This window comes from Dendrobates tinctorius, unplaced genomic scaffold, assembly GCF_039654945.1.
Source record: "Dendrobates tinctorius isolate UK_male_01 unplaced genomic scaffold, ASM3965494v1 ptg000062l, whole genome shotgun sequence".
NCBI lineage: Eukaryota > Metazoa > Chordata > Amphibia > Anura > Dendrobatidae > Dendrobates > Dendrobates tinctorius.
In genome coordinates this window covers 35,724,173-35,736,710 of record NW_027361730.1, presented here as the reverse complement: position 1 = coordinate 35,736,710, position 12,538 = coordinate 35,724,173, and the positions used below count along the sequence as shown (strand labels likewise).

General features: G+C 46.9%; 1 protein-coding gene across 3 annotated transcripts in view; it reads right to left on the bottom strand.

Annotated features, from left to right (window-relative positions):
* The window catches only part of ZNF609 (zinc finger protein 609), a 182,115-nt gene that overhangs the window by 27,214 nt on the left and 142,363 nt on the right, over window positions 1-12,538 (bottom strand). For 2 of the 3 annotated variants that reach the window (XM_073579524.1, XM_073579523.1), the window contains exons 5-7: window positions 9,588-12,021; window positions 8,548-8,923; window positions 6,340-6,515 (exon numbers count right to left, since the gene is read on the bottom strand). In XM_073579524.1, the coding sequence (XP_073435625.1) occupies window positions 6,340-6,515; window positions 8,548-8,923; window positions 9,588-12,021 (2,986 nt within the window). The remainder of the gene's footprint in view (window positions 1-6,339; window positions 6,516-8,547; window positions 8,924-9,587; window positions 12,022-12,538) is intronic. The other variant, XM_073579525.1, reaches the window with a different exon arrangement.

The window sequence follows — 12,538 nt, the reverse complement described above, 5'->3', positions numbered from 1 at the left end:
AGCCAGACGGATCGCTCGTATCTCTAACAAGTTGATCGGGAGGCGTGCCTCCTGTGGCGACCACCGTCCCTGGGTCGTATGATGGCAAAAAACTGCTCCCCAGCTGAAGAGGCTGGTGTCGGTTGTGACCACCAGCCAATGGTCTGGGGAAAACGGAATCCCCTGGAGAGAGGAGGAACTGATTGTCCACCACCCGAGTGCCTGTCTGACCTGCGTGGACAACTGGCACCGGTGATCGAGCGTGAATGGGTTCTTGTCCCAGGATGACAAGAGGTCGTGCTGCATTGGGCAAAGATGGAGCTGGGAGAACGGAATCGCTTCCATTGCTGCCACCATTTTCCCTAGGATCCTCAGGCAGAAACGGATGGTGTGAGGGACTGGTTGGCGAAGTGTCCAGACTCCCAGAAAGGAAATCCTCTGAGCTGGAACAGGGGATGATTTCTTCAGGCTGACCAACCACCCTAATTGGGAAAGAGTATTTAGCGTGATGTTGACACTCTCCTCGCACACCCGAAATGAAGGGCCCTTGACTAAGAGGTCGTCTAGGTAAGGTTAGATGACTATGCCGCTGGGGTGCAGGATGGCCATGACGACTGCCATGACCTTTGTGAACACTCTGAGGGCGGTGGCTAGCCCGAAGGGCAGTGCTGTGTACTGGAAATGTAGGCCGTTGATGGCGAAGCGTAGAAATCTTTGATGTGGAGGGAAAATGGGGATATGTAGGTAGGCGTCATGGATATCGATAGAGGCCAAATACTCCCCCTGCTTCATGGCAGATATGACTGAATGGAGAGACTCCATCCGGAAATGTCTGATCCCGATAAATCTGTTCATGAGCTTCAGCTTGAGGTCCAGAATGGGCCTGACAGTCCCGTCCTTTTTGGGGACCGTGAACAGGTTGGAATAGAAGCCCTGAGATTTCTCGTTTTCTGGTATGGCAACAATGACTCCGTTGTGCTGGAGCAATTCGATGGCCTTGAGTAAAGCCCTTGCCCGGGTATCCACCCTGGGAAGACGGGAAAGAAAAAACCGTCTTGGGGGGTACTTGACAAATTCTATCTTGTACCCCGAGAACACCAGCTCTCTTACCCATGTGTCGTGTGCGACGGTGAGCCAGACGTGGCGAAACCAAAGTAGGCGACCGCCTACCTTGATGGTGTCGCCAGGAAAATGCCTCGAGTCACTACGCTGAGGATCTCTGGGACCTGGGTCCCCTTGACCTGGGCTGGTTAATACGCATCCTCCCCAACGGGTTGGCTCTATATGAGACTTGACGAACCCTGTCCTGGTTAGGGCGACCTGAAGCGGCAGCACCCGGGGTTACGAAAGGCCTGAAAACGTTCCTGAAACTGGTGACGAAACGGCTGTTTGACCCTTTGTTGAGGGAGAAAACTGCTCTTCCCCATGTGGAGTCAGAGGTGAGCTGATCTAACTTCTCTCCGAATAGGCGGCCGCTCTGATAAGGCAGAGAAGTCAAGGATTTCTTGGAGGTTGAATCGGCCCGCCATGTTCTTAACCATAGAGTTCTCCTAATGGCAATTGCATTTGCGGCAGCAAGTGCCGCGCAGTTGCCCGCATCTAAAGATGCATTGATTAATGCCTGTTTCACACATCAGTTTTTCACAAATCAGTCAAGATCCGCCGTTTTGTGAAAAAAAAACAGATCCGCCAATTTTCCTTGCAGATCCGTTATTTTCCCCATTGACTTTCATCATCGGCGGATTTTGACTGATGACTGTCCGATGCATCCGTATTTCTGCGGATCCGCCAAAATTTTGGTGTCCGCAGAGATCACCAAATGGACCATGCAACTTTTTTTTGCAGTCCGGATCGGCATTTTTGCCTTTTAACCCTGAATCAAGTGTCGCTGCTGGTTGAAAATTCTCTCTCTCCTTACCCGCAACCTCCATTCCTTGCGCGCGATCTCCAGCCCCACATCTCTCATCGCGCGATCTTCCACATCTCTCATCGCGCGATATCCAGCCCCATCCCGCGAGATGACCAGTATTAATTTTTTATTTTTTCCTGCAGCGGTTCCTTTAAATTTTTACCATCGGCGGATCCGTACATCCACCGTCCCTCGTTTCTGTCAGTCCGCCTGTGGATCCGTTTTCCGCTATTTTGGCGGACTAAGACTGACAGAAAAAACTGAAGTGTGAAACAGTAGTCACCGGCCATAGTGATCTGATTTGCAATCTCTGATACCTCTGCTGGTAGGCCCATATCCTGCAAGGCTCTGTTAAATGATTCTGACCAAGAAATCATGGCCTTGGCTACCCACGTTGCCGCGAACGAGGGAGAGAGTGCTGACCCTGACGCCTCAAACACTGAGCGAGCCAAGCTCTCTATGAGGCGATCACTAGGTACGGATAATAGGGTTTTAGAGGCCAAGCGTTACACGGGTGGATCTACCGCTGGGGATTCCGCCCATTTTTTACGGAGATCCGGGGCAAACGGATACCTTGCCTTAAGCGCCTTATGGCCCGAGAAGCGCCTGTCTGGCCGTTCCCTGTGTCGTTGCACTATGTCCTCAAACTCTGGGTGAGCGCAAAATACTCTATGAGGCCGCTTGACTCGCTTAAATGACACCTTATGGACTTAAGTCAAGGTGGAATCATCCTCAATCGCCAGAGTCTGGTTGACTGCCTTGATGAGGCTGTCAACTGTTTCCTGGTAACCCGGAGTATCTAGGTCAAGGGGTTCGTCCGAGTCATAATCTGAGATTTGCTCGCTATCGACTACTGGTAAAGGAGAGCGAGAAACAGAACTCACGGATGCCGAGGCACCGGATGGACCGGAAGACGCCGAGTGAGTTCGTTTCCCCCGCGTCTGACTGGAGTGAGCGCGGCCCCTGCAGGCCGGAGGCTCCTGTGAGGTGGAGGACCCCTCTAAGACAGGCCCTTATCTGGTGCGCGAAGGGACTCGATTGCTCTCGTAAGTGACGCCATAGACTGCGATAGACATAGATCCCATTCCGGGGGACTTGGTACACTGGGCTCGGTCGCAGGGGAGGGCTCCTGGGCGCGTTCAAAATCGCAGGCTTCGCATAATCGCTTGCTCTGCACGTGCGGAAAACCGGACCGACAGGAGATGCATGCAGCGTATAGAAACGTGTGCAGATTTCAAAAACTGACCGTCACATCCCAGCATAAGCATAGTGTGAACAGATGCTTAACCTAGAGTCACCAACTCATATACATTCAAACAAAAGAGGAAGCACACTGTAGCGCCTTAACATGCAAACATCAAATATGAAAAATGAATTGCATTACTGCATTACTGTTAGCCGCAGGCGTTTTTAATTTAAGCAGGGCCACTACCCCTCCACAGAGATATAGACTTCAGTCTAAACAGAGGATTTGTATAGGTTCCCATTCAGATGAGGACTTCAGTCTAAGCGAGGACTGGCATAGATAGGGTCCTGAAAAACGAGAAATGCCTTACCGTGGCTTCCAGGTACACATAAAATTGGCCATTTTATGCGCTAAACTTTCTCAATTTTTCATACTTCTAAAGCAGTAATGCAATTAATTTTTCATATTTCATGTTTGCATGTTATGGCGCTACAGTGTGCTTCCTTTTTTGTTTGAATGTATGTGAGTTGGCTAGGTTAAGCACCTGTTCACACTATGCTTATGCTTGGATGTGACGGTCAGTTTTTGAAATCTGTATTCATTGACCTTCTGGACTGACCACTCCATCTGTTAGCCGCAGGCGGTTTTAATTTAAGCAGGGCCACTACCCCTCCACAAAGATATAGACTTCAGTCTAAACAGAGGATTTGTATAGGTTCCCGTTCAGATGAGGACTTCAGTCTAAGCGAGGATTGGCACAGATAGGGTCCTGGAAAACGAGAAATGCCTTACCGTGGCTTCCAGGTACACATAAAATTGGCCATTTTATGCGCTAAACTTTCTCAATTTTTCATACTTCTAATGCAGTAATGCAATTCATTTTTCATATTTCATGTTTGCATGTTATGGCGCTACAGTGTGCTTCCTTTTTTATAGAAACGTGTGCGTCTTAGCTTTTATGGACATGCTGTATCTGCCAGACATCAACGCTGCAGACCGCTGGGGGAGAGTGTGCACTCTTCGTTTTCCCCTAGAGTGGCCTCTCGGGGGGTTAGGGGGTAGCACTTACCCTAGTCCTGTGCCCCCTCACGTCCTGGAAGTGCAGAGCGATCAATTAAAAAAAAGTGCGCGCCTCAGCTGCGGGCGGGCCGCAAGAGGAAGGAGTCCTGGGGGCGGTACTTCCACCTGCAGCCTAGCGTCGGTCCGAAGCCGGGGGCTAAATTTCTTCGGCGCCTGCCCACGGGGGGCGGGCCCGTCGAAAGTGACGCGACGAAGGAGGGCGGAACTTTCGCCCGCGGCCTGGCGACGGCCAAAGCCGGGGGCTGGATTTTTAGTGTCCGCCCGCGACTGGGGTGGGCAGGGTGGAGGTGGACCTGCCGGCCTAGGCCGGGAAAAGGGTTCAGCGCTGCCGGACGCCCGGAAACGCGCAATGGCGCTATCCTGTAGCGGACGCTGCACCGCTCTGCCAGGAAAAGAGGCTAAAGGCCGCCGGCCCTGTGGAACACTGCTGCAGGAGCCCTTCCAGGCCACCCTCCTCCGTGATGACGCTTCAGCTCAGGTTAGAGAGGAGGGGGGCCGCATAAAGGACGGTGCAGGCACCCTAGCTCCATCTTTCCCTCCAAGGGATGAGGAGAGGGACCGTCAACCGCCTTGCAGCACCGCAGTCTAGCACTGGTGGTGCAGTGGGGGCCACACGGACTGTGCTTGTGCCTCTGTACAGCCTAGGCTTTCAATACCTTAGGGTGGTCAGGGCCAAGTCCGGCATCATGTCCCACGTTGCGGGAGAGGATACGTGTAGGCGACACTCGCACATGCTCGCCCGTTGTTGGTTTGGGGAGATCGGACCCTTTCAATAGGGTCCGTCGCCCCTGTCTCATCTTCATAGAAAAAAGAAAAAAAAAAAGAAAGTCTGGAAAAAGACAGACGTGTGCCTCCAAAGGACACTAAGCATGAACTAGTTTCCGCATGCAATTGGGGCGAGGGTGTATACGGCGGAGGAGAAGCTAACCTCTTTTTTTCACTTAGTGTCAGCCTCCAGGTGGCAGTAGCATACCCCCACAGTCCTGTGTCCCCCAATGAGGCGAAGGAGAAAAAAAAATCCAAGTGTGGTGAAATAGTGAAAAATATTTTTTAATTTTGCAATTGCTTCTTGGCCTTCATTTTTACATAGTCAATTGTGCACACACACATAATTAGTGGGTAAAAATGAAGAACAGAACTTTGAATACAATTTTGAGGTAAATATGGTTTGATAACTTTTTATTGTATTTTATTTTAAGGAAGTACATCAAATAAAAAATGTAAATTTCAAATGTGATTGTTTTGCAGCACCCGAGATAGGAGATAGCAGTAGCAGCCACCTTCTCCTATCTCAGCAATGGGAAAGTCTTCCCTGAATACAGATTTTACCGCAGAATTGAGAAGTTTGATAATGACTGATCAGTCCTGGTAGAGAAAGAAGCAGATTTCTCTGATAACATATATTACAAAGTTGCTAATTTTCACATGTACTATTGATTCATGAAATAAAAATGAAAACAACCGTCCCCTTTCAAAAAGGTTTACACGATATTACTTACCCTCCTTGGGTCCAGTGCTGGCTCTCCGCCGCTGCCCTAGTCTCTATGTCTCCAGTGGTGACGTCACATCAACAGTGCTACAGCCGATCACTGAGCTCAGTGGCTTGAGCCATCTATACACGCAGAGTCGCTAAGCTCGGTGATTGGCTGCAGCACAGTTGATGTGATGTCCCCGCTGCAGCTAAAAAAAAAGGCAAAGGCAGAATGCAAGTTCTGGACCCCAATTAGCGCTAACTCCAGTCACTTCTGTAATGAGGCAGATATCACCTGTATAGCACAGTCTACACACACCTATGTGCATACTGTGCTCAGCTCTTGAGCCCACGCCATACACCGACACACAAAATAAGTCATACTATTACGTTTTATGTCAGGAAAGGGATAATGTGATTGACCACGATTAGAACAATAGGTCTGCATTTTATCAGAAACAGACCATCTCTATTATATAAGTAGTGTCTGGCACTGTAGCTCAGCCCCCTTAAAGTGAATGGGACTGAGCTGCAATATCACAGAGCCCATATAGAAAAGCTGCGCTGTGTTTCTGATATATAGAGGTCTTTAAACAGGTGGCCTCAAAATTAAAAGGCTCTTTTAATAATATAGAAGCGATTTTCACATTATCAATAGATGACTTTTTTTTCCTGAACAGAATTTAGCTGACGGACTTTGTAACGTGTACTCACTGTGGGAGACTTGCTCTTGTAATGGCTTGCATGTTGCTGTAGTATGTCCAGAGCTTTAGACTCGGTGGTAGGTTTGCAGCTGACACTTGGACTGGCTCGTGACTTCTCTGACTCGTCACTGCCAGCTACCTTGTTGCCATACGGGGAGAATGAATAACTGGAGGGGAGGTAGGAGCCTAGACGAAGAAATGAAAGGAGACAACAATGCATCTATGTATATCAGGTCTTTATGGCATAACGTCTAGCCAACTGTTTTACATTTTACAGCAGGCTGCCACCAATGCACCTCCTTATCCTTTTCTAAAGAGTTATTTGACATTAATTTTAATATTCACATGTACATACTTGCCTTTATCAGCTCTGCAGTCCTATCTGCACCTTTTAACGTTGTTATCTATTACTACTACTTCCATTTAGACAAATTCAATACTTTAGATTGCAATCCTCTGAAAAGGACCCACTCCCCTAATGTTGATATTGTAGAATAACATCTAAGGGTACTTTACTCTGTGCCATGCAACCTGTTAAGGCTCCATACACTTTAACACTGATTGACAGCATATTTTCCAGTCAATAAACAGGATTTCGCTGCCAAGAACAATGGCATGGAGCAATCTATTATAGGTTGTTCAGTGTGCATCTGAAGCCAGGCCAGTCTATAAAAGATTGTTCAATGCCACTCTTCTCGGCAGCACAATCCCTGTTTAGAAAAAACAATGTGCTGTAGAGAACGATCATTTCATCCAACAAACTATCATTTTTCTCATTTTTTGGGTGACTAGCAGTCTATTTAAACTGCAGGATTATCAGAAAACGAGAGCTCCTAGGAACACTCGATCATAATAATCATGCAGTGTAAATCGACCTTAACTTGATGTACGTCATTGTACTACATAACTTATGGTCCAGAGTTGGGGAAAATGATGGCACTTGCCACACTTACTAGTATCCAAGCTCCTACAGGAAAACCTCCTGTGGATCTCATGTGATGTAACTGCTTTGTTTAGTCAGCTAGGATTTCATAAGGAGAATATGGACCTATTGTACCTCCTAGTCATACACTGGTTAAATTTTCGAGATCTCTGGAACGTTTTAGCACCCCAGGGTGGAGAAACACATAGAATGGCTAGCAGAGGCCAGATAGAAAAGCCATGTTTTGTCTCAACGCTTAACAGGGGCCCGACCAGATCCGATGGCGCCAAAACCACCTCCCTAGAAACGTTCATTAAAGAGTTATGACCCTTCTTAGGTTTTGGGAGCTTTTAGCTGCTAGATGCAAAAAGAAGGGATTTAGGTGCAGCTCAGGTGGCAGGACGAGAGAGACTCTGAGGGGTTAAATGCTCTTGTAAAGCATGGCCTTTTGCTTCATTCCAGGTAGGTCACAACGACATATCGTGCGGGTACAAGTCAAGGAACAGAGGGGACCACCAGCTTCCCATGTGGCAGCCCCTCCCCACACAAACCCTGCCTTTCATCTGACTGGTAACGGACTTATCTTTTGCATACTTTGTACTACCACTATTTAAACTTGAATATTTATATTTGCATATCTGACCACTGAATAAGTATAAGCATTGTATATATCGTGTTTTGTCTAGTGTGCCCTTAAGGCAATTAAACATGTAATTAAACCTTGGTTTGCTCTTATCTTGATTCACGAATCTACATGTCCGTGTTCTCAAAGTAACTTTCCATGTTAGTAGGGTTGGTTTCTGGCCCGATATAATTCTGTTAACAGACCAGGCTTATATCTAACAAGGAACTGGTGGAAGTCCTACTGGGCTGACCAGGGGCTGTTACACTGGCGCTAGTGAAAATAGCCTGACAGCCTGTCAGGGTTGTGAGCAAGTGTGGTGCCTCGTCAGTGACTGCATGGTCCACATCCTCTCAATCCCTATGCCTCCCTGGGCACGCATGAACAGGGGGCGTCTGTGTAAAACTGTGCCAGGCAGACCTTACGTGTCCCCAGGGGGTGCGGAACGTCACGTTGGTGCAAGTGCGGAGACCGTACGGCGTGATAATAGTGACGTTATGCGGGGTGGTGAGGTGCGGTTTCGTCTCAATATTACTCTTAATACAAGTTACTATCAACTCAAAAAGATCAATGAAAATAAGTTTAATTATATTAGAGATATAATGCAACAAGTGAGAACTAGTAAAACTTGTTGCTTCTTTACTGGATATATGTAATAATTTCGATTAAAATACCTGGGTAATTCTGCATCATGACTGCAGGCATCCCACGGTAGCTTGGATGGCTGGGGTCATACGCTTGGCTGTAAGTGTATCCATGCATATATGGAATATAAGACTGGTGTTGAGTAAGTGGTGATGAAACTGGCACATGAGTACTAGTGCGAGGGTCCTTAGGTAGGCCACGAAGATCTTCACTTTGTTGGGGTCCTTTAACTTCTACATTAATTGCCTCTTTGCCATCTTCCTTCACAGAGGCTTCTTTGCTCCGGTTTCGCTCTTCTTTGACTTTCCGATCTCTCTCTTCTTTCCACCTTTCATCATCTGCTTTTAGTGCATCTGTGTACTTGGGATAAACGTACGACCACATGCGTGACTCTGCTTCTTGTTGCTTAACACATATAAAAAAAAAGTTGTAATGTTAATTTTACAACTTACACAACTTCTATCATGTTACAGTATGCAAACAGAAACGTCCTGGTACGTAAAAGGTTGTCTCATTTAAAATGGGCACATTCTGAAAGAGGATTTTTATAACTATAACTTACTGCTCTTTGTCAAGGTTACCAGCCACCTCTACAGTTTATCAGTGGTGGTTGTCTCCTACTTGATAAGCACAGCACTTATGAGCTCTTTGCATACAGCTTGCAACCTCTGCTCTGAAGCTAGCTGGATCACTGCCCCCGCACTTGTCTGATGCTGCGGAGGTAAGGCAGCAGAGGCTTGCATAACTGGACAGTGAAGCAAGGGATCTTTGACTACAACAGAAAAGTATACAAGTATATATGGTGAAACGGACAAGCTTAAGCGCAGCCGCATCTGCTTATATGTGCCTTGACTAAAAATTAAATGACCATAGGGTCATAATTATGATGCAAATAGCAAGGCAGATATCAATATACAGCAACCACTCAGTTCCAGCTAGAGAGTACCTAGACTAACAGCATATTGTAGGAAAATTTACGGTTTTGTACTTTCCATATATCAAGCCTTAAGTTAACCATAAAATGTCATCAATATTCAATCTGACAGCTAAAATCAAGTTTATTTCTTACCTGTCTGTACCACAATACAGGATCCAGTCCAGTTTGCCTATTGCACTCTCCTACAGGTTTTGAAGGTTCTCCACTTTCCTTTCCAGTATGACCACTCCCTTCAGATACCTTTGCTTTTAAGCCCTCTGCTTGCTGCACTGGGATCTTTGAGTCCTCCGGTTTGGGTATAATCACAGACTTGCTTGTGTCTGGCCCAGAAACCATCTCCTTAGGTTTGCTAGGACCTGACTTCCCAAGATCTGTTAGACTTGGTGCCTTTGTAAGTGTTGGAGGTACTGAAGATTTGTGCTTCCATTCTTCTTTGAGGGAGACTTCTCTATCTCTCATGGCCATCTCTGCTTTCTTTTCAAGGTTACGTTGCTGTTGTTGCTGCTGCTGTTCCAGGTTTTGCCTTTGTTTTTGGTGCTCCTCAAATTGTTGCCTATATGCGGGGTTAGTGCTCAGCAGATGAGCATGATACCCTTGGTCAGTATAGCCATAAGGAGGCACATAGGCATACTGATTGTAATAGAGAGATTGCATGTACATATTTGGACGCTGTTGAATAACTGAGGGCTGTTGGCTAGTGCTGCTAAGCTCAGGCTTTTTTTCCTCTGGTGGCTCCACCTTCATTTTAACTTCCGTCACCTCCAGATCTTCTTCTTTCTTAACCTTCTGAGGCTGACTTTCTGTTGTAGTCTGACCAGTGGGATTCATGGCACCTGGACTGGAATGTGCATAGTTGGGAGAATAGTAAGTTTCAAAGGTTTGATAGTATGGAGATTCCTTGCTTTGAGGCTGTGGAGGAAAGAGAGACTTTTTGGCACTTTCCTTTACCATTTGCTCTGGATCCTTTGCCTTTGTGCCTTCCAATTTACCTTCTCCATCTTCACCCGCATCCGAAATGTCAGAGTACGCTGGGCTGTTTGTTTTAGCTGAAGTTCCTTCTGCTCCATTTTGGGTTACCACGTGTAACGGAGTCATGGGCTGACCAGGACTGGGATTTTCCATTCTGTTTGAATTACTACTACCTCCACCTCCTCCCCCTCCTATGGACGGGCTTGGTGCATTGTCTGTGAAGCTATAGATTTTGTCGGCCTCTGCTTTTATGCTAGCCAGCCTACTCTGATGTGCATCAGAGCCGTTAATAAGTCCATCCCCTTTGTTTACGGAATCCCCAGTTGCTTCCCCAAAGGGACTTTTTCCTTCTTCTGGACGTCCTACTTTTATAGAGGTTACAGGACTTTCATCCTCTCTTTGTTCTTTCTTCTTTTTATCCTTTTTCTTTTTATCCCTAGATGGAGTAAGGGCTGGATTAATACTAGATGGCTCTCCCATTACTGTTGGTTTGGGTTGTATAGGTTTAAGTTGTGGGCTTGTAGGCATGGCTTGGACTACAGTAGTGGTCAGGCCTGTGGAGGATCCGGGGCTCCCAGCAGTGAAGGTTGTAGTTTGAATAGTGTACATTTGCTGGGGTACTATTGCAGGTGCAATGGGCCGAGCAGACTTTACACTTTTAGATGAAGCCATCTTGTCAGGCTTACTGCCCCCATTGCCCTTCTTTGCTGAATCCTTTTCAGACAATCTTTTTTCCTGTGACTCAAAGCCGTCATTACTTGTGTCATCAGCTGCCATTGGACCATCATCTGATCCATCATTAGAAAGAGCTCCAGGATCCGTATCGCCTTCAGTACCAATTTTTTTCTTGCATACAACCTTTCCTCCAAATTTAGAAGAGAGCGTAGGACTGTGTGGTTCAGTCAAACGAGCCTTAGGAGTTGCAGACCGTGCTGGAGAAAGTGAACCCTTCTGAGTTGGAAAGGTACCATTACAATTACCCATGTCCAGATGAAGATGCGGCTCCTCACCGCACTCACTGTCTCCATCAGCCTCTGGTTTACTGTCATCATCTGTGTGTGCATGAGCCTGATGGTACTTCAGGCCATTAATGTGCTTGTATTTTTTGTTGCAATTAGGGTGAGGACAGTCTATTAATATTGGGGAGGAACAATTACGGTCCAATGCAGTTGGCTCTATCTTAATAGAGCTTAATGGCACGGTTAACGGTAAAGAAACAGACACTTGGGCAGATGAGGATCCCATGGAGTTTGTGCGAGCACGCTTGCTTCCCTTAGAGTCTTCAGAACTGGATGTCAGTTCCATGTCAGAAGGGGGCTTGCTTTTGCGTTTGCTTGCAGATGATGGACTAGCTTTTATATCATCTGCTGGATTGCAAGGGGGTGGACGATGTTCGTTTAAATTCTGGCTTCCACGTCTCCCTTTATTGTTGGCTCCAGCTCGAGTCTTGCTGCTACTGCTGCTACTACTGCTTGCACCTTTATTGTCAGGGGCTGGTGTGCCTTCTGAAACAGGTGCATTACTACTAGGCCGCATGCGTTTACCCCTCCCCCGTCCGTTCCGCATCTCCAAGTCACTGGTGGGAGAGTCGCAGAATCTGGAGGGGAAAGGGGAGAAAATGAAGACGGTGAGTAATTCAATTTAAAAATCACTCATACAAAGATTGGGTCATAGCCTAAAATGGGTTTTCCCATGTCAGACTTTTTTTTGGCATAACCAGAGGAAATTCCGTAAATGAAGGGACTCGCATCCATCTCGAAACACCGTGAACAGAGATAAAAACATGCATGTTCAGATCGCTCTTATGTCTATGAGAGTCCTGAAAAAACCCTTTAAAAGGGAACCTATCACTTCATACATTCAGACACTGGCTGTTTTATTGTAGCCATGTACGCTTTACTCTAAAACGTTTCAGAGAAAAGCTGGCTGAGGATGGTATGTTTTGCCCGACTAGTTAGAAGCCAGTCCCGGGTGGTTTCTTGTCTCCCTGCCCCACTCACCATGACTAACAGGTCTCTCCCTATGCGTTTGCAAAAGGAAAACCTGACAGTCAAAGAGATTGGGGATGGAAGAAGTCACCAGGATTAGCCTCTAATTAGTCAGTCAAGACACAC